The sequence below is a fragment of the Acartia tonsa genome, chromosome 4 (assembly GCF_053477335.1).
Source record: "Acartia tonsa isolate MP-2025a chromosome 4, ASM5347733v1, whole genome shotgun sequence".
Lineage (NCBI taxonomy): Eukaryota > Metazoa > Arthropoda > Copepoda > Calanoida > Acartiidae > Acartia > Acartia tonsa.
In genome coordinates this window covers 23,064,588-23,089,173 of record NC_137263.1, presented here as the reverse complement: position 1 = coordinate 23,089,173, position 24,586 = coordinate 23,064,588, and the positions used below count along the sequence as shown (strand labels likewise).

At 34.8% G+C, this 24,586-nt stretch overlaps 2 protein-coding genes across 8 annotated transcripts in view; both read left to right on the top strand.

The window, feature by feature from the left end:
- LOC145316471 (DNA-dependent ATPase/E3 ubiquitin-protein ligase HLTF-like) overlaps positions 1-9,923 on the top strand; it is a 15,892-nt gene extending 5,969 nt beyond the window's left edge. Inside the window, exons 10-20 of one of the 7 annotated variants that reach the window (XM_080157003.1) lie at positions 72-186; positions 1,124-1,246; positions 1,677-2,473; positions 2,823-2,997; positions 3,184-3,389; positions 3,731-3,988; positions 4,565-5,005; positions 8,273-8,492; positions 8,796-9,100; positions 9,254-9,508; positions 9,808-9,923. In XM_080157003.1, the coding sequence (XP_080013129.1) occupies positions 72-186; positions 1,124-1,246; positions 1,677-2,473; positions 2,823-2,997; positions 3,184-3,389; positions 3,731-3,988; positions 4,565-5,005; positions 8,273-8,492; positions 8,796-8,996 (2,536 nt within the window). In that variant the 3' untranslated portion in view covers positions 8,997-9,100; positions 9,254-9,508; positions 9,808-9,923. Of the gene's footprint in view, positions 1-71; positions 187-1,123; positions 1,247-1,676; positions 2,474-2,822; positions 2,998-3,183; positions 3,390-3,730; positions 3,989-4,564; positions 5,006-8,272; positions 8,493-8,795; positions 9,101-9,224; positions 9,509-9,763 lie in introns of all 7 variants that reach the window. The other 6 variants (XM_080157006.1, XM_080157004.1, XM_080157000.1 and 3 more) reach the window with 6 other exon arrangements.
- Positions 9,921-24,586, top strand: LOC145315394 (uncharacterized). Its single transcript, XM_080155376.1, has 10 exons — positions 9,921-10,096; positions 11,580-11,683; positions 15,949-16,130; positions 16,453-16,566; positions 17,212-17,341; positions 18,910-19,667; positions 20,358-22,820; positions 23,056-23,211; positions 23,639-23,757; positions 24,018-24,586. The coding sequence occupies exons 1-10, from the start codon at positions 9,951-9,953 to the stop codon at positions 24,433-24,435; spliced, it is 4,590 nt and encodes a 1,529-aa protein (XP_080011502.1). The 5' UTR covers positions 9,921-9,950; the 3' UTR covers positions 24,436-24,586.

Below are 24,586 nucleotides of genomic sequence, written 5' to 3'. Positions count from 1 at the left end.
TTAAATTTATTTTTGTATTAATATAATATTTTTTTTATGATGTAAAAAGTTTTAGTTTTATTGTCTTGTAGGTCAAAGTCTGGAGGAAAGTTTAAATTCTTTAAATCAGAAAATTTGGTGGAGTCCTCTAGTGATCTGGGTTCTGATTCAGATTTTGAAATTGATGATTTTGATATCATGGTCAAGGTAATTATTTTTTCTCTCTTTGAAAAAAGGCAACTAGTGTTTACTTTTTCTACCTTTTCAAAACAAATTCAATGCTTTTTCATCATTTCTATGGCCTTCGGGACTTTCGAAATGATGGTTTCCAAAAAGTGTGTCTGGCCGTCCGTCCGTTTGTTTGTTAGTTTGTTACGCTAATAGAGACACTGAATTACACTACAAATAACCTAGAGAAATACTCTATATCAGCCAATAAGAAGCTAGAATTGTCTTCTAAAGTTTGACGGATTTTCGAGAAACTTAAAATGTAGATATATTATATTCATAATTTATTTGAGTTTCTTGCAATAATTGCAGATCCAGCGACCATTTATTTTTCTTATTCGGTACTTTAACTCGCCAGTATTTTATCTTTTAACTTTTATAATTTTTTGGATACCCAGCTCTCCAGGGAAGAGAGGAGGGGGGGAGGGGGTGCATTCAAAAATAGTTTAAAATGTTAATATCAATCTATTTAAATCCACTCTATAGGTATATTATATATTAGACTATAAAAGTTGGAAAGATTTTTAATCAATATAATAGATTTGAAATCTGCATAAAATTTAAAGGATTTTTTATAAAATTAGTTTTTTATATAATTTTTTATTTAAAGGCGCAAATACAAATTAAGTTAAATAATTTTGAGATCTGTGATTGGTGGATTGAAAACTATCTGCGCTCTGATTAGAGAAGCTTAAGTGACGTACATCATTCAACCAATTAGAGCGTAGGTAGTTTCCAATCCAGCTATCCTATTGGTCAAAATTTATTAACTTAAATCGTATTTGCGCCTTTAAATAAAGAATTATATAAAAAACGAATTTTATAAAAAATCCTTAAAATTTTATGCAGATTTCAAATCTATTATATTGATTAAAAATCTTTCCAACTTTTATAGTCTATTATATATATTTAAAAGGATTCCAAGACAGATCTCCGAAGTAAGATTGCAAATGCTGAACATAAAACTATTGTAAATCATGCTGATGAAGAAAAAGACGAGGTCTATGATGAGTGGTCCAAAATGTCACAGGAACAAAAGGTAAATAATACCTTATTAAGGACTAATGGCTTTTGCCCCAAGCTATTTTTGGCTTGCCCCAAGGATTTCCTCACACATTTGAATAAGTCTTTAATTAGACGTTGGAATATTTTTGTGATGGGGATATAACTTTTTAAGAGACATTTTTTTATTATTGAATTATTGACAAATACCGCATAACCTACTTAGGACCAACACTTAAATGGACGTACGGACTTTTTGGTAACAAATGTAGAATTGCTATGCTTTCCAAATCGTACCTAACTGTTATATGAATCAACATGCAAAGTTTGAAATAGATATGTCAATTGAATTCTAAAATGTCTAAATTAACGAAAAGAGCTAACCGTTACGGATGGACCTATCCTAATTATAGAAAAGCTTCGCCTTCTGAAAGGTTTTTAAACTATAAAATACATATTTATTTTAGGATGAATTATACAACACGACCATGAATCCTAACTTAAACATGGATGGTATGGGGGATTCTGAAAGCGAGGACGATGTACAGCCAGCTAGGAAGAAGAGCAAGTATAATTCTATATCATCTGATGAAGACGAGAAACCAAAACCTCAAAAGATTGAAGTTAGTGGTGATTATTCCAGTGACAGTGATGATATTGGAATATCCGATATTGATTTGGATGATGACCTTCCCATTAGCTCCATACCTTTCCAAGCTGTCGAGACACCATCTGCTACTACTGATGATACTCTCAAGCCAAAGATTGAATCTGAACCAGTTAAACCTAAAGTTAGCCAGGATGCTGCTGCTACAAACATCACAACAACTAGAACTGTAACTTCTTCCATTTCAACTTCAAGTGTGTCATCTTTGCAGGGCGGTACACCGTCAACTAGCCGGGCACCAACCACAAAAATATCAACAACCAACTTCTACCCCGTCAATCGTATCATTCCCTCTAAGGAGCCGGCTGTTCGTGGCTCACGTCGGAGGCCAACACTAATTGTATGTCCGACCAGTCTTATAAGTCACTGGTGTGCTGAGATTGACAAACACGTGGAGTCCAATATTAACATCAAGGTTCATGTCCACTATGGAGCCTCCAAGGCCCAGATTGGAGCAGAGCTGAATGCTTGTGACATTGTAATAACAACGTATGGAACATTGGCAGCTGAACACGACACGGACGGGATTGGACCACTCATGAAGGCCAAGTGGCTACGGGTTGTGTTGGATGAAGGACACTACATTAAGAACCACAGGTAAAAAAGTTTATTCTATTTGCTATTGCCGGGTTGAAAGTTGACATCCAGAACTTTATGATTTCTACATTAAATAAGAGATAGAAGGGAAAATGGGCTGTTAATTACAATAGTCCCTAAAGTTTTATAATAATGTTTTCTTATTCGTTAGCCTAACAACTTTAGGACTTTTAATGATTTTTGATTGGTTGCTTTATTAAGTCGAGTGTCCAAACGTTTCAACCGCTAATTAAAATCTGCAATAGGGTTGAGTTTGTGTATTTTCCTTGGGCAAGTACATCAAGTTATCGAGCATTGTCTTAAACTTTAAATTTAAAATACAATTAAAAACAAGCATTTTCTTCTTTAGAACCAAGACGGCTAAAGCCGCCAAAGAGTTGAACACATTGAGGAGATGGGTGGTGACTGGCACTCCAATACAGAATAATCTGCTGGAGTTATGGTCTTTAGTTCACTGGCTTGAATTTGATCTATACTCGGAGAGTATGGTTGATTTTAAGCATGAGATTGAGCGACCCTGCAAGGTAAGTACCTAACAGCAATTACAATTTTTGTTTTATTAATGGAACAACGAAGCAATCTATTTACAAAAAATATCTGTCGAACTTGGATAAAAGATGCTTTGTCTTTCATATGTACTCAATCTAAAGTCAGGCCAGATTATATTGTTGAATATTAAGTTCAAAACTTGTAGAACATTTTTAATTTAGAATCGCCAAGCTATTGGCTTTGAAAGACTGCAGACCCTGATGGATACAATCTGTTTGCGAAGAACTAAGAATGACAAGAAAGAGAATGGTGAACCCATAGTCCAGCTTCCAACTAAAACTGTTATCATGAGAGATGTCAAGTTTACTGAAGATGAAAAGTTTTGTTATGATCTAATAAAAGAAAAAGCTACTGAAATTGTTGCAAGGTAAATGAAATCAATTAAAAAACCTATATAAAGGGGGAGGGGGTGGGGTAGGCGCATGAGACAAATATTGAAACCAAACCTAAAACTCAAAGGTAGAGTTACAGCTCTGATATTTTATGGTAGTTGCTTCATGAGGTTTGTTTCCCGTCGAATTTTTGGGCTTATTCACTCCAAATTAGACATTTTTGAATCATTTGAGACATACTTGTTTATTTATTTCTACAAAAATAACCCTTTGCCCTGAACATGTTATGATTGAAATAAGTTTCGAGCGAAAATATAAGGGAAATTTTCATTTTAAAAAATTGATAAAAAAAATATTAAAATGGCCTATTTTTTAGATACCAGAAGAAGGGAACACTGATGCGCAACTATGCTCATATTCTTGTACTTATGCTGAGGCTCAGACAAATGTGTTGTCACAGAGAGCTAGTTCAAGAGATTGACTGGATCCACACCCTGCATGACAAGGATGAGCTGGCTAGACAGCTGGTTGGCATGGTGGAGGCTGAGGCTAACCTGGGGGGTGTCAATCCCGACAACCCTAATGATGCTGACCACATCAAGAGGTTGACAGAGAAACTGAGTCAGATGATCAGGTGATATTTTAAATATTTTTATTTGTCTAGTGGTAATGGATTTGTTATTACTTGGATCTTATCATCTTACACCAGATTGTCATGTAGTCTAATAAAGTGAAACTTGTAGCTGGCTAGATAAAGATGCCTCCATCCACTCCTTTACCTCATTCCCTCCCCTCCTTCTGCATGAACGAAATTACCTATAAATGCTGTCCATGTTAGCAACCTATATGACGACAATGTTCCTCTTATCATAATGTCCACGTATAATGTACAGCATGACCCTCGAAAAAGTATTTTTAAGCATCTGCAGCCCTTATTTCTCAATGAATTATTAAAAAATTCATATGTCCTTGTTCTCCATAGTATTCCACGTAAGATGCTTAAAAATACTTTTTTGAGGGTCATGCTGTATTTTCTGTATCCATTCTTTTGGTAGATTCTGTGATATTTTTATTTGCACAGCTGCTCTAAATAAAGGCATTTACACCTGTCTGTTAGTCTATTATTTGTCTAATCCTAAAAAAATTCCAATCTAAAGTTGACAAAGTTGTCCAATAGTTATATTTAGACATTAATAAAGCATTTGATTAGGGATGGAGTTACAGAAGACTGCAGTATCTGTCTAGAAGACCTGAAATCTCCAGTGATCACTCTATGCTCCCATGTCTATTGTCGCGAGTGCATAGAAAGAGTTATTGACCAGACCAAGCCACCATTGTGCCCATTATGCAGAGGAAATCTTCAGAAGAAAGAGTTGCTGGAGGCTAGTAATCCTACTCTTGATGATGATGACAGTAATAAGAAATCTGAGGAGGATTCCCTTAAAGCTCTCGAGAGCATTAGCTATAATTTCAGCAGTAACAAGGTTAACGGAGCTCTCAAGGAACTTATTCGTATAAGACAAGAGGCACCGGAGGACAAAATGATTGTTGTCTCGCAGTTCACAAGTTTTCTCTCCATTATCCAACCGTTGCTGACTAAAGAGGGATTCAAGTTTGTCCGGCTTGATGGAACTATGAGTCAAGCTGACAGGTTTGTGCTTTAGTATTTGTTTCAAATCTATTATTTTGTCAAATGTCACAAAAACAGCTTTCTGAATTGTTAGTTCTTAGCATTTTATTCTTCGGAAAAAAGATTAACTCATATAAGAATAATTTTTGAAGCATTGCTCTTTCGCCCCTAGTATTTTACTCACTGCAGTTTTAAAATAACTGTTCTGGTAACTTGTATTATTTTCTATACATTTACTGAATATTTCATACAATATTTTAATTAAAAACATATTCAGGGCGACCACTGCATACTATATATACTATTTATACTATATAGGATGAATTTGGATACTATATCATACTATATGACCAAAATTTACTATATATACTATATATTTTAACCTTTACTTGACCAAAATTTACTATATATACTATATAATATTACATTTATATAGCAAAAAACTAATATTGCCAGTTTTGTGACAACGCCTCTTAAGGAGCGTTTTGTCTTATTTTCACAGTAGGTTTTCTCTTATTTCTAGCCCCTGCGGGGGGCTCAAAAGATACTGTGATACGACTAAAATGCATAAATTAAGAAAATCCTTTAAAATATATTTTTGTTTGTGATTATGATATAAATATCAGTTATTTTTCATAGAGTTAACTTAAGGGTGAGGGGTAAGTTTTACCACTTTCGCTTACTCAGTGATTATTAGGCTAGGTATTAATGTGAGACTATAGGGTATTTGGGACAAAAATTTACTTTTGGGTAGTAGTTCACTTATATTCAATATTTTTTTGGATAAGTTTCCAGGTTCAGGTAGGAAAAAGGTGGTTTCTGGACAGGTAAAAAAATTGTAAAATTTAGAGATCAACTTATAAAACAAAATATGCATCTTTCAGGATGTTATTAACATATCTGAAGAAAAAAATTTAAATTGGCCTCAAAGTTCTGGTCCTGCAGGCCACCAGGTCAACTCTGGACTGGTAAAAATTCAAATTTTTTTGTTTGATGAGTTAGAGGTCAACCTATAAAACAGAATATGCATCTTTTTGGATGTTATTAACATATCTGAAAAAAATTGAAAATCAGCCCTTAGGGTCAAGCCGTGCAGACCTCCAGGTCCATTCTGGACAAGTAAAAAATCAATTTCTTATTCTAAGAGTTAGAGGTCAACTTATAAAACAGATTATGTATTTTTTTTTTGATCTTATTAACATATCTGAAGAAAATATATAAATCGGCCTCCTAGTTTAGGTCCTGCAGGCCTTTAGGTCCACTCTGAACAGGTAAACAATCAAATTTTTTATATGAAGAGTTAGAGGTCTATTTATATAACATAATATGCATTTATTTGGATAATATTAACATATCAGGATCCAAGTTCAGGTTCATTCAGGACAGGTAAAAGACTCAAATTTTTAATTTGAAGAGTTCAAGTTCAGGCCTCCAGGTTTTCTCTGGACAGAGTCTACATGGAAGCCTGCAGCACCTTGACCTGGAGGTCAAGGGAGGGGGGAGTTCTGACACATTTGCGTAAACCTGGTATATAGGCTTTATCTTTGGATTGAGAGGATAGGTTATTAAAAATAAATCATAAATCAATATGATTAATTTTTCCAATTTTTTAGATTTTTTGGATAGGCCTCCAGGATCCGGAGCTCCAGGCCTCCAGGTGGTCTCTGTACAGGTAAAAATGAAAAAAAAAATTTTAAGAGTTAGAGGTCAACTTATAAAACAAAATATGCTTCTTTTTTAATGTTATTCACATATTTGAAGAAAAAAAAACATGCACTGTAACTCTTTAAAAAAATTTTTCATTTACCTGTACAGAGACCACCTGGAGGCCTATCCAAAAAATCTTAAAACTTGGGAAAATTCATCATATAAGAATGATTTTATCTTTAATAACCTATCCTCTCTGTCCAAAGATAAAGCCAAAATACCAGGTTTACGCAAATTTGTCAGAACTCCCCCCCCCCCCCTTGTATTTTTTCTTCAGATATGTAAATAACATCTAAAAAGATGCTTATGGTGTTTTATAAACTAACCTCTAACTACATAAATAAGAAATTTTGATTTTTTCCTGTCCAGAGTCCACCTGGAGGCCTGCAGCATCAAACCTGGAGGTCGATTGTCATTTTTTCTTTAAACATATAAATAGCATCTATAGAAATGCTTATGTTGTTTAATAAACCTCTAACTCCTTAAATTTAAAATTTTTATTTTATTCATGTCCAGAGTCCACCTGGAGGCCTGCAGCTCCTAAACCTGAAGGCCAATTTTATTTTTTTCTTTCAAATATATAAAGAACATCCAAATATAAGCTCGTTTTGTTTAATAAATTTACCATTAACTGTTCAATTAGGGAAGTTTTATTTTTACCTGTCCAGAGTCTGCAGGACCAGAACTTAGAGGTCGATTTTAATTTTTTTCTTCAGTTATGTTAATAACATCCAAAAAGATGTATATTCTTTTTTTATAAGTTGACCTCTAATTCTTCAAAGAAGAAATTTTAATTTTTTACCCGTCCAGAGTGGACATGGAGGCCTACAGGACCAGAACTTGGAGGCCGATTTTAATTTTTTCTTCAGATATGTTAATAGCATTCAAAAAGATGCATATTCTGTTTTATTAGTTGGCCTCTAACTCTTCAAATAAAAAAAATATCTATAACCTGTCCAGAGTGGACCTGGAGGCCTGCAAGACCAGAACTTGGAGGACTATTTTAATTTTTTCTTCATTTATGTTAATAACATCCAAAAAGATGCATATTTTGTTTTATAAGTTGATCTCTAACTAACTCTTCAAACAGAAATCTAAATTTTTTTACCTTTCCAGATAGCCTGCAGCACCTGAACCTGAGACCTATCCAAAAAATGATTAAATATATGTGAAATACTAACCAAACGTAAACTTTTATCCTAAATAACCTATAATCTCACATTGATACCTTGCCTCATAATCACAGAGTAGGCCCCTTATATGTGAAATTGCTTTGATAACAGCTATGCTTTGAGTTATTATTGATGATGTATATTGTATATACTATGTATTACTAAATAATTCTAAGTCCGATACTATATCATACTATATGAGTTTTAAAAAATATACTATATATACTATATGGATTAAAAAAATATACTATAAAAATACTATATTTTTTTGATTTCGGAGTGGTCGCCCTGCATATTTAATCCCTAAGAAAGACATTCTTCAGATATTCGTTCTGCCTTTTAAAGATTAGTGGGCAGGTTAAAGTATTGTGTGCTACTTATAAAAAAATGTGTTAATATTTTTAAACAGGAAGGAGACCATAGAAGTATTCCACACAACTGGCCCCAACTCTCCCACAGTCATGCTGCTGTCCCTGAAAGCTGGAGGCGTTGGCTTGAACCTGACATCTGCCAATCATCTCCTGTTGATGGATCCAGCCTGGAATCCTGCCGCAGAGTGGCAGTGCTTTGATAGGATTCATAGGATGGGACAAACTAAGGATGTTTTTATTTATAAGTTCATTACGGTGGTAAGTTTTGTTTTCATACATGTATATTTCAAAAAAAATCTTAATATTGCACTGATGTGGGTTTGGATGAATATTGCTATTGTTTTCCGCAAATTAAGATTATATTTATTTTCAACTGACATGTAGAAGCGAAAGTACAAGAAAGTTTTAGCGGTTCGTAAAATGATTTTCTTAAAGCATTAAAATGAAACGGGCTCTTTTATATTAATCTATTTTAGAAATTATCAATTAGAAAAAACTAATGCTATTATTTTATTGATCCAGCTGTGTTACCATTTTGTCTAATTGTCATTGTCTTTATAGGAAGGTTCTATTGAGGAGACCATGCTGGAGATACAAGAACGAAAGAAAGACATCATCAACGGAGCTTTCCACATGCCAGATGACGAACGAAGGCGCCAGAGGATCAACGAGATCCTGACCATTTTCAATCTCCAACCAAATGTTCCGGCAGGAGCTGGCCCGGCTAATCAACAACTGGGAGGAGCACCAGTTCAATATTAAGCTTATTTGTATGGAAATCTTCTTGAGCTTGTAAACTACTAATACGCTTATTTTTTAGCATTTTTCTATCAAATTTGAAAAGAAACACTCATTACTCGATAGAAGTATGTTTTCTTCAACTCTTATTTTTATATTGAGAAATGAATTGTGATATGCATAATCGCATATACTGTTTTTTCTTAAAATCAACATCATCATGTTAAATCTTTTATTTGATTTAATGGAAAGTTTCTTTTCAAAAATAATTATTTTTAAAGTAAAGATAATACATTTTTTTCTTCAAATTCTAGTAAACAAAACAAGTTTTTCTATTTAAAGCAATATAGTCTTTTGCTATTATTTTGTCTCATATATCAAAATTTTATGTACATAATCTAGTATGTTCTAAGTTATAATATGTAAATTCCATTTTTGCATTTACTTGTTTTTCGATGTACATCATAAACGCATTTGTATCATTCTTAATCATTTATTTTGAAGCATTTTTATATCCCAGTAAATTAAAGATAGGGGTTTGGCGAATGTGTAACCTAAATCAAATAGTATCTTTGTCCAAAAAAGTACTGGGTTTTGGCATTGTATAATAATGATTACAGAAAAATCCACACATTTTTTGACACATGAACGCTGTATTTTTATTTTTAAGTTCTCGCTCACATTTTCACTTGACTCTTCTTGATTAAGTTAAGATCTTTTCAAAATAAATTGGACTTGAATATTTTCATTTTTTTTAACTTTGGATTTATCCCCGTTTCTTATAAATATAGGTACAAGAATTTGTCATGCCAAATCTCATTTGAGTTTTTAAAAGTGGAACATCATCCCCCACTCCCCTAAGTATTTATTTTGTTTTGATACCTTTACTGGTAAACTGAAATTTCTTGTGATGATACTGTAACTAAATACGCTTATTTTTGTATTTTCAGACTTAGTAAATGATTTAATAATGCTAAGATGTCTTCATCCTGTTCTACCCCTGAAGTTTCTCCTGTAAGAAATCCTAAAGACTGTGATGATGTTAAATATAATGATCGTAGTGATGAATTGGAGGATGGAGAAATATCTCAACTATCAGATGAGGATAATTTATCCACTATTAGGTAATTCAATATTTTTGGTGTGAATAGACATTCCTATCATGGATCTAAAGGGAAAAGACAATGGCTGATAAATACATTTACATCCTCAATGATGACACATTAAAATTACCCCTTCTGTAGCATGAAATTAGTAGTTGAAACGTTTAAACACTCAACTCAATAAACAAACCAAAAATTCAGTAAAATTCCCCAAAGTTGTTAACCCTACTAATAAGAAATCTTTGAGGAATTTTGTAATAAACAGCCAATTGTATCCTCTCTCAGTGTGTAGAAAGGCATTCCCATTATTTGTCATTTACTATACACAAGCCTAACATAGCAAAGAAAGGTACTCTTTTCAGGGAGGTAGAGAATATTGGGCTGATTATTACAATAGTCCTAAAAGTCTTATAATAACGGATTCCTATTCGTTGGCTCAACAACCTTGGGGACTTTTATTGAATTTTGTATTATTTAGTTCAGTTTTCAAACGTTTTAGCCAATAATTTTAATCTACATAATGATTCATTTTGTGTATTATTGGGGATATATAATATGTATCAATATATGGGCCATTGTCTTATCCCTTTAGATCCCTGACTATTTACAACCTTGTTATAAGTATATGTCTGGAATCAAAAACGCCACCTTCATTTAGCGAATAAAGTGCCATTTACAATAAATATTTTTCGAAAATTGCTATGATAGGCAAACGTGTAGAAAAATCATTAATTAATTAATTTAAATAATAACTGAAAGGAGACGCTTTAAGCAATGGATACAGGCAGGGGCGTCCAAGCTTTTTATTTTGGGGGGGGTAAAAATTTATTAAGGGGGGGATAATTCGGTTTTGGAGGGGGGGTAAAATGGTGCGCGAAGCGCGCCGCAAATTTTTTTTTACCCCCCCCCAAAATTTTCACCCCGGGGGTAAAATTTGCTTTGGGGGGGTAATTACCCCCCCCTGAAATCTGTTGGCAGGGGTAAAATTTAGTATTAACGCGCAAAAATTTTTTTTGTTAGAGATTTTCTATTTTGGGGGGAGTATTTACCCCCCAAAAATTGTTTGGGGGGGTAAATACCCCCTCCTAAATGGTTGGGGGTGCATACGGCACCCCCAGGGTAGGGGTAAATTTTAAATGGGGGGGTAAAATGAAAAAAATTTTGGGGGTGCATACGGCACCCCCTAAGTAGGCACCCCCAAATTCGTTTGTGGGGGGTAATCGCCCCATTACCCCCCCCCCCCCCTTGGACGCCTATGGATACAGGACGTACGTGGATATAATGACAGGGGAAAATTTGTCGTCAATATAGCTTGCAAATATGTACCTTCAGTTATTGGTCGGTTAGTTCATCCAGTAGGAGGTGAGGGGTTGAGGTAATGGGGATGGATGGAGGGTATCGTTATAGTAGCCAGCTGCGAGTATTAATTTATCAGAGTACATGTAAATCTGATGCAACATCCAAGTAATAATATATCGATTCTTTAATATAAAACATTTTTCAGTGATGGTGAGTTGGATACTAGTGCAAATAATCAACACGAAGCTTATCAAGATATTAGTGTCTCTTCTCCAATTTTTCAACAAGAACTGGAAAACTCGGATAAAGGTGATACAGATTTTTGTTTTTTATTTATTGTTTTATTGTTGTAGTACTCTGTAGAGTCCAGGTAGGACCATTGTCAGAGGTTTACAGAATCATCTGTTCAAATAAATATCTAGTCTTTTCTTAAAAATGTTCAAATTCACTGCAGTTTTCACATTATTTGGAAGTGAATTCCATGACTTTGCTGCTCTGGTACTAAAAAAGTTTTTGGTAATTTCTGTACGTTTGAAATCAATCTGTAATGAATTTTCACTATTAGTGTTTCTTGTAGCTGGCCTTCCCTGCTCAACTCTTGTAAACCAAGTGTCAGCATTAACTGAATCTAATCCATTTAGTATTTTAAATGTTTGGATCAGGTCTGCTCTTGTCCTTCTAGTTTCTAGTGACATCAGATTTATTTCTTTCAACTTAGCTTCGTAGGTTTCTCCTTTTAGGCCAGATATCATAGAAACAGCCTTCCTTTGCACTTTTTCAAGAACTTCAATATCTCCACTTTGCCAAGGATTCCAAGCTGGTGAAGCAAATTCAAGGTGTACTCTAACATATCTTTTGTACAGGTTTAGAAAGGTAAATCTGTCTCTATAGTGGAACGCACGAGTAAGCTGATAAAGCATAGCTAAAGCAATTCTGGAGGACTCTTTACAGTGCAGGCTAGGTTTGAGGTTTTTATTAATTCTGACACCAACATCTTTCTCAAATTCAACTTTTTTCAATGCTTTTCCATCCATAAAGTAATCAAAGTTATGGTTGTTGCTCCAACATGCATGACTTTGCATTTATCAACATTAAATTGCATACTCCAGTCCTGTGACCATTTAAAAACAAAATCTAATTGTTGCTGAAGAACTATTTTATCTGCTGTATTAGAAACAGGATGTCCAAGTTTTGTATCATCAGCAAATTTGCTCAGGACCTGAACTAGTGGCGCAGCAACATCCAGATCATTTATATAAATGAGGAACAATAATGGGCCCAAAACTGAACCCTGTGGGACTCCAGAGATGACATCTATCCAGGTAGATTCATGACCATTCAATACTACACGCTGTTTTCTGCCTCTTAACCAGCTTTTTATCCAGGCCAACAGGTTGCCCTTGATGTTCATAGCTTCTAACTTTAATATAAGCTTATTGATAGAAACTTTGTCGAAAGCTTTAGAGAAATCTAGATAGACAATATCCATAGGAATATTTGCTTCAATGTTTTTCATTACAACCTCAAGAAATGCTAATAAATTTGTGGTACAAGATTTACCTTTAGAGAAGCCATGCTGTGATGATTTAATGAGGTTGTTGCTGTCTAAATGTTCAACAAGTTTGTCTTTAATCAGCGATTCTAGCATTTTACATGGTATACTAGTTAATATAATTGGTCTGTGGTTTTCTGGTTTACCTTTACTACCTTTTTTAAATAAAGGTGTAACATTGCCACGATTCCAGTCGGTTGGCACTTCTCCAGAGGCAAGAGATTTGTTGAACAATTTAGCTAATGTTCCAGCTAATTCAGTTTTAAAAGATTTCAGTATATGACTTGTAATACCATCAGGGCCGCATGAATTAGTCTTTTTTAAAGCATCAATCTTCTTAATCACATCTTTTTTAGTCACTGTAATGTTTTCTAAAGATGGACCATCAACATTTGTTAATGTTTCAGGTATATTATCATTATCACTTACAAACACTGTGGCAAAATGGTCATTAAAAATCTGCGCCATTTCTTTACTGTCTGTAACAATTCTTCCATTCTTAACAAGTGGGCCAACTTTATTTCTAACTTTTGTTTTAGAACGTAGATAAGCATTAAAAGGTTTAAGGTTTGTGTCCTTAGCAAGTTTTTTTTCATATTTTCTCTTGCTATTTCTCACTGCACGTTTACATTGTTTTTCCACTTTTTTTTAGATTCTAAGATTTTCATCAGTTCTATTTTTACAGAGAATGGCAAATCTCCTCCTTTTTTGACGACAAAGTTTCACTATAGTCCTATTCATCCAGATAGGTTTAATATTTTCACAGCGTTTTTTAGTAGGAACAAAATTTGTTATTGCAAGGTTTAAAGTATTTTTAATCACATTCCAACTTTCTTCAACATTCATGCCATTAATAGTGTTTTCAAGATCAAAGCTTATCACATACTCTTTAAATGCATTATAGTTCATATTACTCCAGTCATAAATAAAATCATTACTGTTGTCAAAGTTTACATCACACAGTATATCAATACTTAATATACAGTGATCACTATTAGCCAAGTTTCCAACATTTTCAATATTAACAACACGGTCAGGACAATTTGTTAATACCAAATCTAGCATATTACCTCTAATATGGGTAGGAAAGTCCACCATCTGGTCTAAAGATTTATCAGCAAGAATATCAAGAAAACGTTGATATTTGCTTGGACTGCTGTAGCTTAGCCAGTCAATTTCTGGCATATTAAAGTCTCCAACTATGATGTGTGGTTCATTCACAGGTAAATTATCAATCATATCACATAAAAGTTCATTGTTTTGTACAGCACTATTTGGCGATCTATATAATAGAGTAACTAAAATACTGGTGGAGTTGTCACTATTTAAAATCTTGAAGCTACAGTATTGATTAAAATCTGAAGTTTTGTCGATAGGTAAAACTGAAAATCCATTTTTCACATAAACCAATAAGCCTCCACCAATACCATATTGTGTGTCACAACGGTCAAGTCTTAAACTAGGTTCTAAGTAGTAGTCAGGTATTGTTAAAATTGAATTTGAAATGTTATCATTGCACCACGATTCACATATTAAAATTAGTTCAGGTTTTTTTTCACTTGCAAGTAAAGTAAGGTCATTCAATTTACTTGTAATGCTTCTAGCATTTAAATATAAAACATTTAACAACGTCTTTTGTTTGGAATCCTGGATTCCTCTGCCAGGTTGTTGTCCTGCAGGTCGTCCGCCTCCATCTCCTCCCTGCTCCTTCTCACACTTCCTATTCTTTGTCTGTTTTGGTTCAGGTTGTTTTCTGTTTTTTTCCAGATTTTTTTATCTGTCGTTGGCCTTTTTTCCCTACCAGTTTCCAGAGAAAGTTTTTTGCTTCTTCAGGTGTCAGTTTTGAGTTCAGGTCCTTGGCCTTGCCAATAAGCTCTTTTTCTTTCTCAACTTGCATTTTTGTAAGATCTGGAGATATTGAAATATGTTTGTATCTGCTTTTAGCAAGCTTCCAGGCAGATTTTAGGATCTTGTCTTTCTTATCCTCAGCTTTAAATCCAACAGTCAGTGGGCGAGATTTATTGGAGACATATTCACCTACTCTACTTATGAACTTGATGTCATTCTCAGCATCTATCTGGCATCCTAGATCCTGAAAGATTTTAGTAACTGTTTCTGTGTCCAATTGTTTTCTTTCTAGCGGCCGTAGTTCAGAATCTTGTTCATCTAGGGAAAAAATTACAAGGTTAAGTTTCTTGGCTTCTCTTTGTTCAAGTTCGTCAAAAACAGTCTGGCTTTGAACGGCAGATGAACTTTCTTTCATCTTTTCAACATCAGCTTTAACTAACGCGATATTGTCCTTGTTAGATTGGATATCAGTGTTTTGTTTTGTATTTTCTGTTTAAAGATCAGTAACATTAGTTTTCAAAGTTGCAATTTCACGCCCATTTTCAGCAACAATTTTGTGAAGTTTAGAGAGTCCCAATGAGCAACCTTCACAGGACCAGAAATGGCTGCCTGTCTTGCTAGATATTTTTTCAATCAACTTGAATTCATCGTCATCAAGGCCGCAATCTTTATGTATCCATCTGTCACAAATGGAGCATTGCACAGAGTATTGTTTCTCAGTAACTTTTTCCTTACACTGCAAACATACAGTTTCCTTCTTTTTCGGCGGCATCTTATTGTTTGTATAAAATTTGACACAGCTAATATTTCCTTGATCCACTAGCAGAACTTTTATTAAAATTCGTTGTTTATATTTAATAATATACAAAAATGAATGTAGAAAATACGTGGATATCATGATGGGAAAGGGGGGGGGGTTGTCTTCAATTAAGACAATTGTTTCACTTTAAAAGAGAAAATGAAAATTTGGTGTAAAATCCAAGTGATAATATTTCCATTTTTTCATATTATTTTACTTAATTTTCGAAAGGGTTATGGAACAAATCCTACCAAATCTGCCTAAAAAAACATTTGGAATAGCTTTAAGGGTTCATAAAATAGGTATGATATTTTATTTGATCCCTTTTTTACCTCAACATTTATAATAAAGTCTCAATTAAAATTATTTATTAAGGTCCAGCAGTTTTACCCGATGACGTAGAAGAGTTGAGCGCTGATGAGCTAGAAAGTCCCGAGTCTCCTGACATAGATGCTGTCACCGGCTCTCCTCTCAAGCTTATTCCAGTATCTGATGATGCTCAGGAAAGTCACCATGGCGAGACTAATGCCTCGGAAAATGAAGTTCTGAGTTCAGAGGTAAGATTACAAGGGTGTATATTCTGTACAAGACTAATTTTTTCCCCGGCTGCAAATTATTTAATTCCCCACCCCCTAGTTTTTTGCCCGGAAAGGGGGAGGGGGGTGGAAAATGTTTTGCAGTACTCATTTTTTTTAACCCTCCCACATATTTTTGTACCTAGTTATTTCTCTAAGGGGGGCCGGGAAGCGGAGAAAAATGGAAAAAATGTATAAAACAACAACTTATTGCCCAACTTCTTATACCTTATGGGCTCTGGTGAAGTTACGTTTATTTTTTTAAATTTTTTTCATAAAACTAGGAAATCTTTTTTATTTATAGGAAGCAGAGTCAAGTGAGAATGATGAAGATATTGATGATGATATTCTATATCTGCGTCTCATTGCCTTGAGATCTCTTGCAGCGGATGCAGATCCTCAGCTAAAGAATGACGAGGTTTGTATTAGTTATTTATAGCATCGTATTATAGTCAGCTTTCCGCAGACATAAAAAATGTACAATTATAAGATTAGCCCCGAGATGCCGTAGGCCCGACATAACAAAACTGGTATTGATTTTATCAATTTATTTCAACATTTGTGGAAAATTGTCTGTAATACGATGCTATACTTGATTTTTCAGTGTTGCTAAGAACCGGTTCTAATCCAGCGGATTTTAATCGGTTTCGAAGCCATGCTGGAATATTTATTTCTCGCATCGTATTATAAACGGCTTTCCGCGGATATAGAATGTACAATTAAAGTTTAAAACTAGTTTTTCTAGCCCCGAGGTGCCGGAGGCACCGGCTAAAAAAAACTGGTTTTAATCTTTTGATTGTACATTTTTATATTCGTAGAAAGCTGGATATAATACGATGCTAGACATAGTTTTTTCGTATGGATGAGAACCGGTTCCTATCCACCGGATTCGAATGAATACGAGAAAGGAAATTATTGGTTAATGTTATCCAGCTCAAGAAAACAATTATGCAATAAAAAAATGTATCAATCTTGCACAGTTTTTTTAGACAATAGTCCGTAAACTTTAAATTATTGTGGATTTACGTTTCTGTTGACAATTGACATTATTTTTGTTCTTCAGGATAATGGAATGGCCCTTGAGATGGAGCAGTTACTCCAAGAAGCGCAGGATGCCGCGGAAGAGGCCGAAATCAATGAAGCCGTTGAACAAGATCCAAATATAAAAACTAATGACCTTAAAACTGCTGAAGGTAATTGTATTTCAGTGAAGAAATCTTTAAACCATTTATTACTTGACATAAATGTAACTTTCCTTTAAAACACAATCCAATTTCTCCATCCGTTTTTGAGATCTTGAAACAAAAATACTTTTCTACCTACCCTATATTATATGAAGCAAACGGCTGAACCCTTAACCACAATGTACATGTTTATGTTCGTAGAGAACTGCATATAATACGATACAATACATGACTGTTCAGTATGGCTTAATAACTGTTCTAACCCAGTGGATAAATCAAATCAAATCAAAATATTTATTTCAGTCAACATATTAAAACACAATTATATGATATGAATATTTACATAGGTATATTGTTTATATAGTTTTATTTTATTTTATTTATCTTAATACACAAAAAATATCAAATATGTTGCCTAGTGGCAGGACGTAACGCAAAACACAATGTGTGAATTTTTTAGTATAAAGTGGATTATTTAACAATAACACTGTGATCATGCGGTAAAAAGAGATCAAGCCCTATTAAGTATATAATACAATAAAATAAAAATAAGATGAAATTTAAATATCATAAGGAAAAAAAAATTGAATTTCTTTTTTAAAAAATGAAAAGTAAATGGAGCATGTAGTTCAAAAAAAAGAAAGAAAGAAAGAAAAAAGTGAAAGGAAATGTCGACGTTGTAGTAGTATGTTTAAAACCCGGCAATTTTTGCATTCTAACAACTTTTGATCACAGAATAATAAAATTATAGAATAATGGCAGCATTCCAACCAACAACAGTTCAAATTGCATTTAAATGGCAAATATGGCAAAGAATTCTGTTGCAGTTTGTTTCAATATTTTCAACCATTGTTTTTTTCAAGTGTTGTCAGGGGGTGTATATTCTGCACAAGAATTATTTTTTTTTCCCTGCTACAAATTTTTTTATTTTTTTCCCCCCTAGTTTTTTCTCACCAAGAAGGGGGGAAAATGGAAAAATATTTAAAGAACTCTATATTTTATTTATTTTATCCCTCCTACCACACATTTTTTTTTGTTTTTTTCACCAAGGAGGGGGGGAAATGGAAAAAATAATTTCAGTTTTCTTAATTTTTACATTTTTTTCCCTTCAACCACTTATTTTTTATTCCCCCGCCCCCCCCCCCTCCCTGAGCAGGGGATTCCATATAGAATATACACCCCTGAGTGTTGTTTAAATAAATTAAAATTTGGCTTATTTTTTAGATCTTTCAAAATTTCTTCATAATTATTCCATGTTTTTGGTAAAGAAATAAAAGGCAATCTAGAAATTAAGGCAAGTCTGGAAAATGATATAGCAAAGTCAGCTTGAGTTCTTAAAGCATAAGGAACATTTCTGTCTCGATTCAAAGTCCAACAATTATCTATCCTGAATGATTTAGGCTGCAAATCTTTCAAATAAAGATACATAAAGTTTAATTTAAAATAGTCTATTAGGGCAGGGAATGGCAAAATATTCCATCTTTTAAACAGCGATCCTGTATGTGAATTATATTTTCGATATTAGTCGGTTTCGAAGTCATATTGGGAAATAATTAAATTTTTCTTTATTTATTAAGAATTGTCTACAGCCGAGGATGACCCTGATGCTATAACTTTAATTGAAGTTGTCAACAAAGAAAACAAGAACGTAACAACTACTATTATAGATCTAGTATCTCCACCTGCCAGTCCTCGCAAAGAACCTGAACCTGAAAAAGAAAGTATAATCATAGAGGATATACCAAATTGTCCAGAAAATATACCTCTTCCCAGTTTGCCACCTTTACCTGCACAAAATGTCTCAACTCCGCCTCCTCCCCCGCCACGTGGAACGCCTCCGCCCCCTCCTTTGCCCCCTTCATCGCCTCCAAAGAAAGAAGCGAATATTCAAACTGTTGTAACAGGTGCACCCTCCAAACCTGACAACAAATTCTCACAGATGGTTGCTTCATTTAGTTCACCAACACTGCTAGTTAGTTCTGCTAACCAAAACTGGTTTGGCTCAACCACTTCTTCTTCTAGCAATAATACTGGTTTTCAAAATTTACAGGACTCCGTGACATATCATAATTCAGGAGCTTATAACAATTATGGAAATGAAACACAGGATGTGGTATTTGGACGTCCTTTGCCTGGCACAAGCAATTCTAATTATTCTCAATCTGTTTCTGGAGCTTCCCCCTGGCAAACACAAGGTGCCTATCCTGGATCCTACCTGTACGGGTCAGGATATGGGACTAGTAGTCAGATTTCCCAGCATTTAGAAAGTTCCGAGTATAGTGATGTTGCCCATTTTCTTTCAACTGTACAGAGTCTTACCTATCAGGAAAAGCTTTATTAATTTTCATTCCACTCTTTTTTTTTCTTAAACTTATAAGAGACACAAAAAAAGTCGAATTTGAAATCAGTTTAAGATTATAATATATGAATTAGAAAAGCTGTAATCTAATGAACATTTTAATTGCAATTTTTATCACCATTCACAATTATACTTTGATTTATTTTCTTCCATTGAAATTATTAGTTGCCGTTACTGACATTAATATCAATACTAGCCGATATGTTTATTTAATACCAAGCAAAATTCACTAAGACTATTTAATTTTATGGCTCAACACGTAGCGCATCCGCTCGTCGTCGGGAAGGTGATAGGTTCGATTCTCGGTCCGACACCGCGTCATAACTAAAGACGTTAAAAATGGTTCCTACTGCTGCTATGTCAGGTGCGCGACATAAATAGTTAGAGTAGGGGGAATGCCTTGGCCCAAAACAGGCGCAACTCACTACCATGCACAGTTAGGACTTCTCAGACAAAGGTCGTGCAATCAAAGGGTTGGTTGTCTGATGGCAAATGGACGCTTTACACCGCAATCATAGGGCTTAGGGCTGACAACCCTATCCCATATCCATAAGCCACATTGTTACAGAAACACTGACGAATTGTCAGCGGCCTATGCTCCCCCCTGTGGAGTGAAAAGGGCTTGTTACTGTTACTGTTTATTTAATTTTATGGGACATTTGTAAGAATACGTGTAAAAATAAAATAAAGCTTGATTGCCAGGATTGGAAGCCTCCTGAAGCACCTCAACAACCTGAAACCGGCCATAATAATAAGAGCTTCCCAGTGAATGAATCCTACGACGACTTTGCTCCACAAGTAATTTACAGCAACAGCAAAACTGATTCGTCCAGATCTGCAACCAAGCGACAGAGAAGTAGAAAAGGACAGTCGAAAGGACAGAAACGTCGAAAGTTGACGAGTAGTAGCATTAGTGACAACGAAGAGGAGACATTGCGGGCTATGCTTCTAGATCAGCTGTCAAATAAGTCACATGAAAAGGATGAACAGAAGAAATCTGAAAGCTCGCCTGTAAAGTCCGCTAAAACCCAAGTAGTAAAAGAAATTGAAAATGTTAAGCCTCCAGAAGAAAAATCTAAAGCAGTCCCAAAATTAGCCCAAAAAGAAATACTACCAACTAAATTAAAACAGCCTTTAAAAACCTCTGCTGTGTTGCAAAAACGTAATAATAATGTCACAATAAAAAAGATGTCAAACAGTGTTTTGTTAAAACATTTTCCAAACTTGTCTAAAAAGACTGTGATACCTTTGAATGAACCTGATAGTAGTGATTATGAAAGTGATGCTAATGATAATCCAGCAACTAATGTCCAGGATGATAAACCTAAAGGAGAACTATTCCAGTCCAATCTAGAGTCATTCCTCAAGGGTATGCGACAATTGAAAGAGAACAAGACTAGTTTAGCTAATGCTACTCCGGAAAAACAAAAACGGCTTTCAATGCAGTTAAAAGCTATGTATAACAAAAAGGAGAAGGAAAAGACTGATATATCAAATCTGCCCTTGTCAAAACAGATTGAGTATATCCAACTGAAACAGCTTATTGCTCGAAAGGAGAGTAAACTGAAAAAGCAAGCAATTGTGGCAAAAGCAAATGATGATCAATTAAATAAAGTGAAACAACAAAGAGCAGCATTGATTGGTAAAGCCACCCAGAAATCTGTCATTGCGTCCACGATCACAGCTGTTAAAGCTGTCCAACCCAATGTTTCTGTGTCAGTAAAATCAATTCCTAAACAAGCTAATATTACTAATAGTAAGCCAGTCAAAGTTTCTCAAGTAAAAACAACAATAAAAACAGTGCAAAAATTCAAGATTATCAAGAAGGACTCGACAAAAATAACACCCAATGCTGAAATTAAACCTAAACAAGTTAAAGAAGCTGAAGTGATGATTGTCGAAGATAATAAGACTGATGATGCTAACGATGAAGAAGATGAAGATATATTGAGGGAAATGTTGCTGAAAGAAATGCAGAACAAGTCCAAGTTAACTATCAACCTCAGTGGGGATGAACGAATGGTCAGAGTCAAGAAATACAATCTAACTCCTCATTTTCGTAAAAAACCTCTGGTTGAAAATGAATCTAAAGTGAAACCTGGTGAAAAAAGTGACAAAGAGGAGAAAGCTGTGGTCAATAAAAATGAAGCATCAAAGACAAAAGAAACTATTGTTGCTACTGTTACAGAAGCTGAGAGCAAGAAAGATGTTAATGATGAATCTAAACTAGCTACCTCAATTGACGTTGATAAAACAGCCCGTTCACCAAGAAGTGCCTTTCAATCAAGATCAGCTCCCAGCTCCCCTGGAAAGTCCAGATCCCCAGATGGTAAAACACCAGATAAATCCAAGACTCTGGCACCTTCGCCATTGTCAAGATCATCTCCAAATTCTCCATCTCGTAGAGCAGATTCACCGTTACAGGCCAAGAAAAATATCAATATTCTGACAAATAACCCAAGTACAGAAAACACAAATGAACTTAATAAAGCTATTCCTTCTGTAGAGACTAAAGACTTGTCTATCACTGTGAGTGAAAAATCAAAAGATACTTCTAAGAAAGAGGACTCGTTAAAAAAGAATGAATCAGTAGTTAGTAACAAAATTCTAGTCACTAAACAAATATCTGTCAAGAAAGCGACTACCTCGAATCAAAATAAGATTGAACCTGAAAAGAAAGGGAATGTTGTACCTAAAAAAATAGTTACAAAAATCCCCGATCCCCGTGTTAAAAAACTTAAACAGCCAATAAATGCTGCAGGTCCAGCTACTAAAGTTGCTGCAGGACCTAAGCCAACAACAACCGCTGTCGACAACAACAAAATGACAAAATCAGCCGCAGCTGTTGCACCAAAAGCCAATAGCAACACGCATACAAAGAAGACTGAAGGTACTAAAGCTGCTTCAGGACCTAAACCAACAACTGCCGGCGGCAACGCAAAAATAACAAATTCGGCCACAGCAGTTGCGCCGAAAGCCAACAGCAACACGAATATTAAAAAGACTGAAGGTATGAAACCACTAGCCACAGCTAGCACGGAGATGATTGCAGAGCTGAAGAAAGAGGAGAATAATGTTATTGAAAAGCGGAGTGGTCTGACAACTGCTCTCTTCAGAATGTCTGCTCAGGTACGTCACAATTTTTTCCTCTTACTATTTTTTTATTGTTGAATATTTAGAATTTACAATTCTTTAACTTGTAAGTAGAACTTTTATGGAATCAATTTTAAGAATATGTTTAAGCGTTTATTCTCTTTTGAGAAATATGAAATCTGAATAAAGTACAATTAAAGTGAAACTAAGAATCAGGACTAATACTTATTCACGAATCAAAATTAATCTATTTCCTGTATTATTTATTTAGATATCTCAGCTGGAAAAGTGGGGCTCTGACCAGGAGTCTGCCCGGAAGCTGAGGGAGAAGCTGATGAAGGAGTTGGAGGAGGTGGATAGGATCATCAAGCAGAGGGAGACGGGCATCCAGACCACCAAGATTGAAATCAAGAACTCCCATATCAAGGCAGGGGGTTGTTTTATTATTTTCCTTCTTATCTTTCCTATTTTTCATTTCCTTTTTCTCATTTTCCCAGTTTACCCCCAATTTCCTTTAAAACTGATTATTATGATGTATTTTTGTAGAGGGGGGGGGGGGGCACTATAATTCTTGTTAGTATCATCCCTTTTTTTGCATAGGTTCGCGGTCTCTTCTTTCTTTTTTCCTTTTTTACTTGTAGATTTCCTAATCATGACATTTGGGGAGTATAAAGGTAGCTTATACCAACAACGAAATCACAAAACTTAGTAGAAACATGGTAGAATTTACGATTTTTGTTATCTACCGCCTTAAATATTACCTATAACTGACATATTTCGCTTGTTGGCTATACCTTATTCCTGGTATGAAGGGTTTGACTAATGTAATTGTGTGGAACTGAGTTGGTACTCAGGTGAACCAGCTGAGAGAGGAGATGGAGAACAGTGAGGTCAGATGCGAGGCCCTGGGAGGACAGGTGTATGGACCAGGGGCCTATAAACTTTCTGATAAAGGAGCTGCTGAATACAGGAATGATAGAATCTTTAGGATTAATTGAAAAGTAGCATTCAAGATTTTTTCAGATTGTCCCCTTTTTCCCAAAGTCTTATAAAACATTGATATCGTATTTACTGGCTTTTTTTGTTTGTTCTTTACTAGTAGTGCCCGAACTTTTAAACTAATAATTTAAGACTCCTATAATGGTGTGCAAATCTAGTTAGGATTTTAATTTTATTTGCTTTTAAGTTTTTATACATTCTAACAGATTCTATATTGACAAATAAAAAAAGGAAAAAACTTGACCAGATAAAGAACTCTGCGCACAAGTTTAGCAGCATGGCTGTGGCTGCTAGCTCCACGCATCCTGTGCAGGACCCAGGTCACCAGATTTCAGGTAGCAATAATATTTCAGGTAAAAATAAGAAGCCGCCTAATAGCGGCGGCCAACCTTCAGTGATCCCAGCAGCAAAATCCTCAGATGGAGGCAATACGTCGCCAGCCGTTTCTCTGCCGTCGGCGGCAGTAAATGAAAAAAAGAAAGAAGACATATCGTCCTCCAAGGATGATTACATATCTCCCCTAAATCATGTCAGATCTAATTCAAGTCCGGGCCTGCTGCTAGACCCGGATAAGATATTGTGTAGGTTTGAAATTGCGGGCAAATGTTTAGATTCTTCTTGTCCATTCCAGCATTGTAACTCTGGGAGGTAAATAAGGGGTTCCTAATTAATGAACATGTCAGAAATTTATATAAAAAACATGAATGATATTATGAAAGATATTTTTAATAGTTATGTTTATTTTTTTACCCTTTTTGTGAAGCTAAATTTTTTGTTATATAAAATATATTTGTTAATTATAA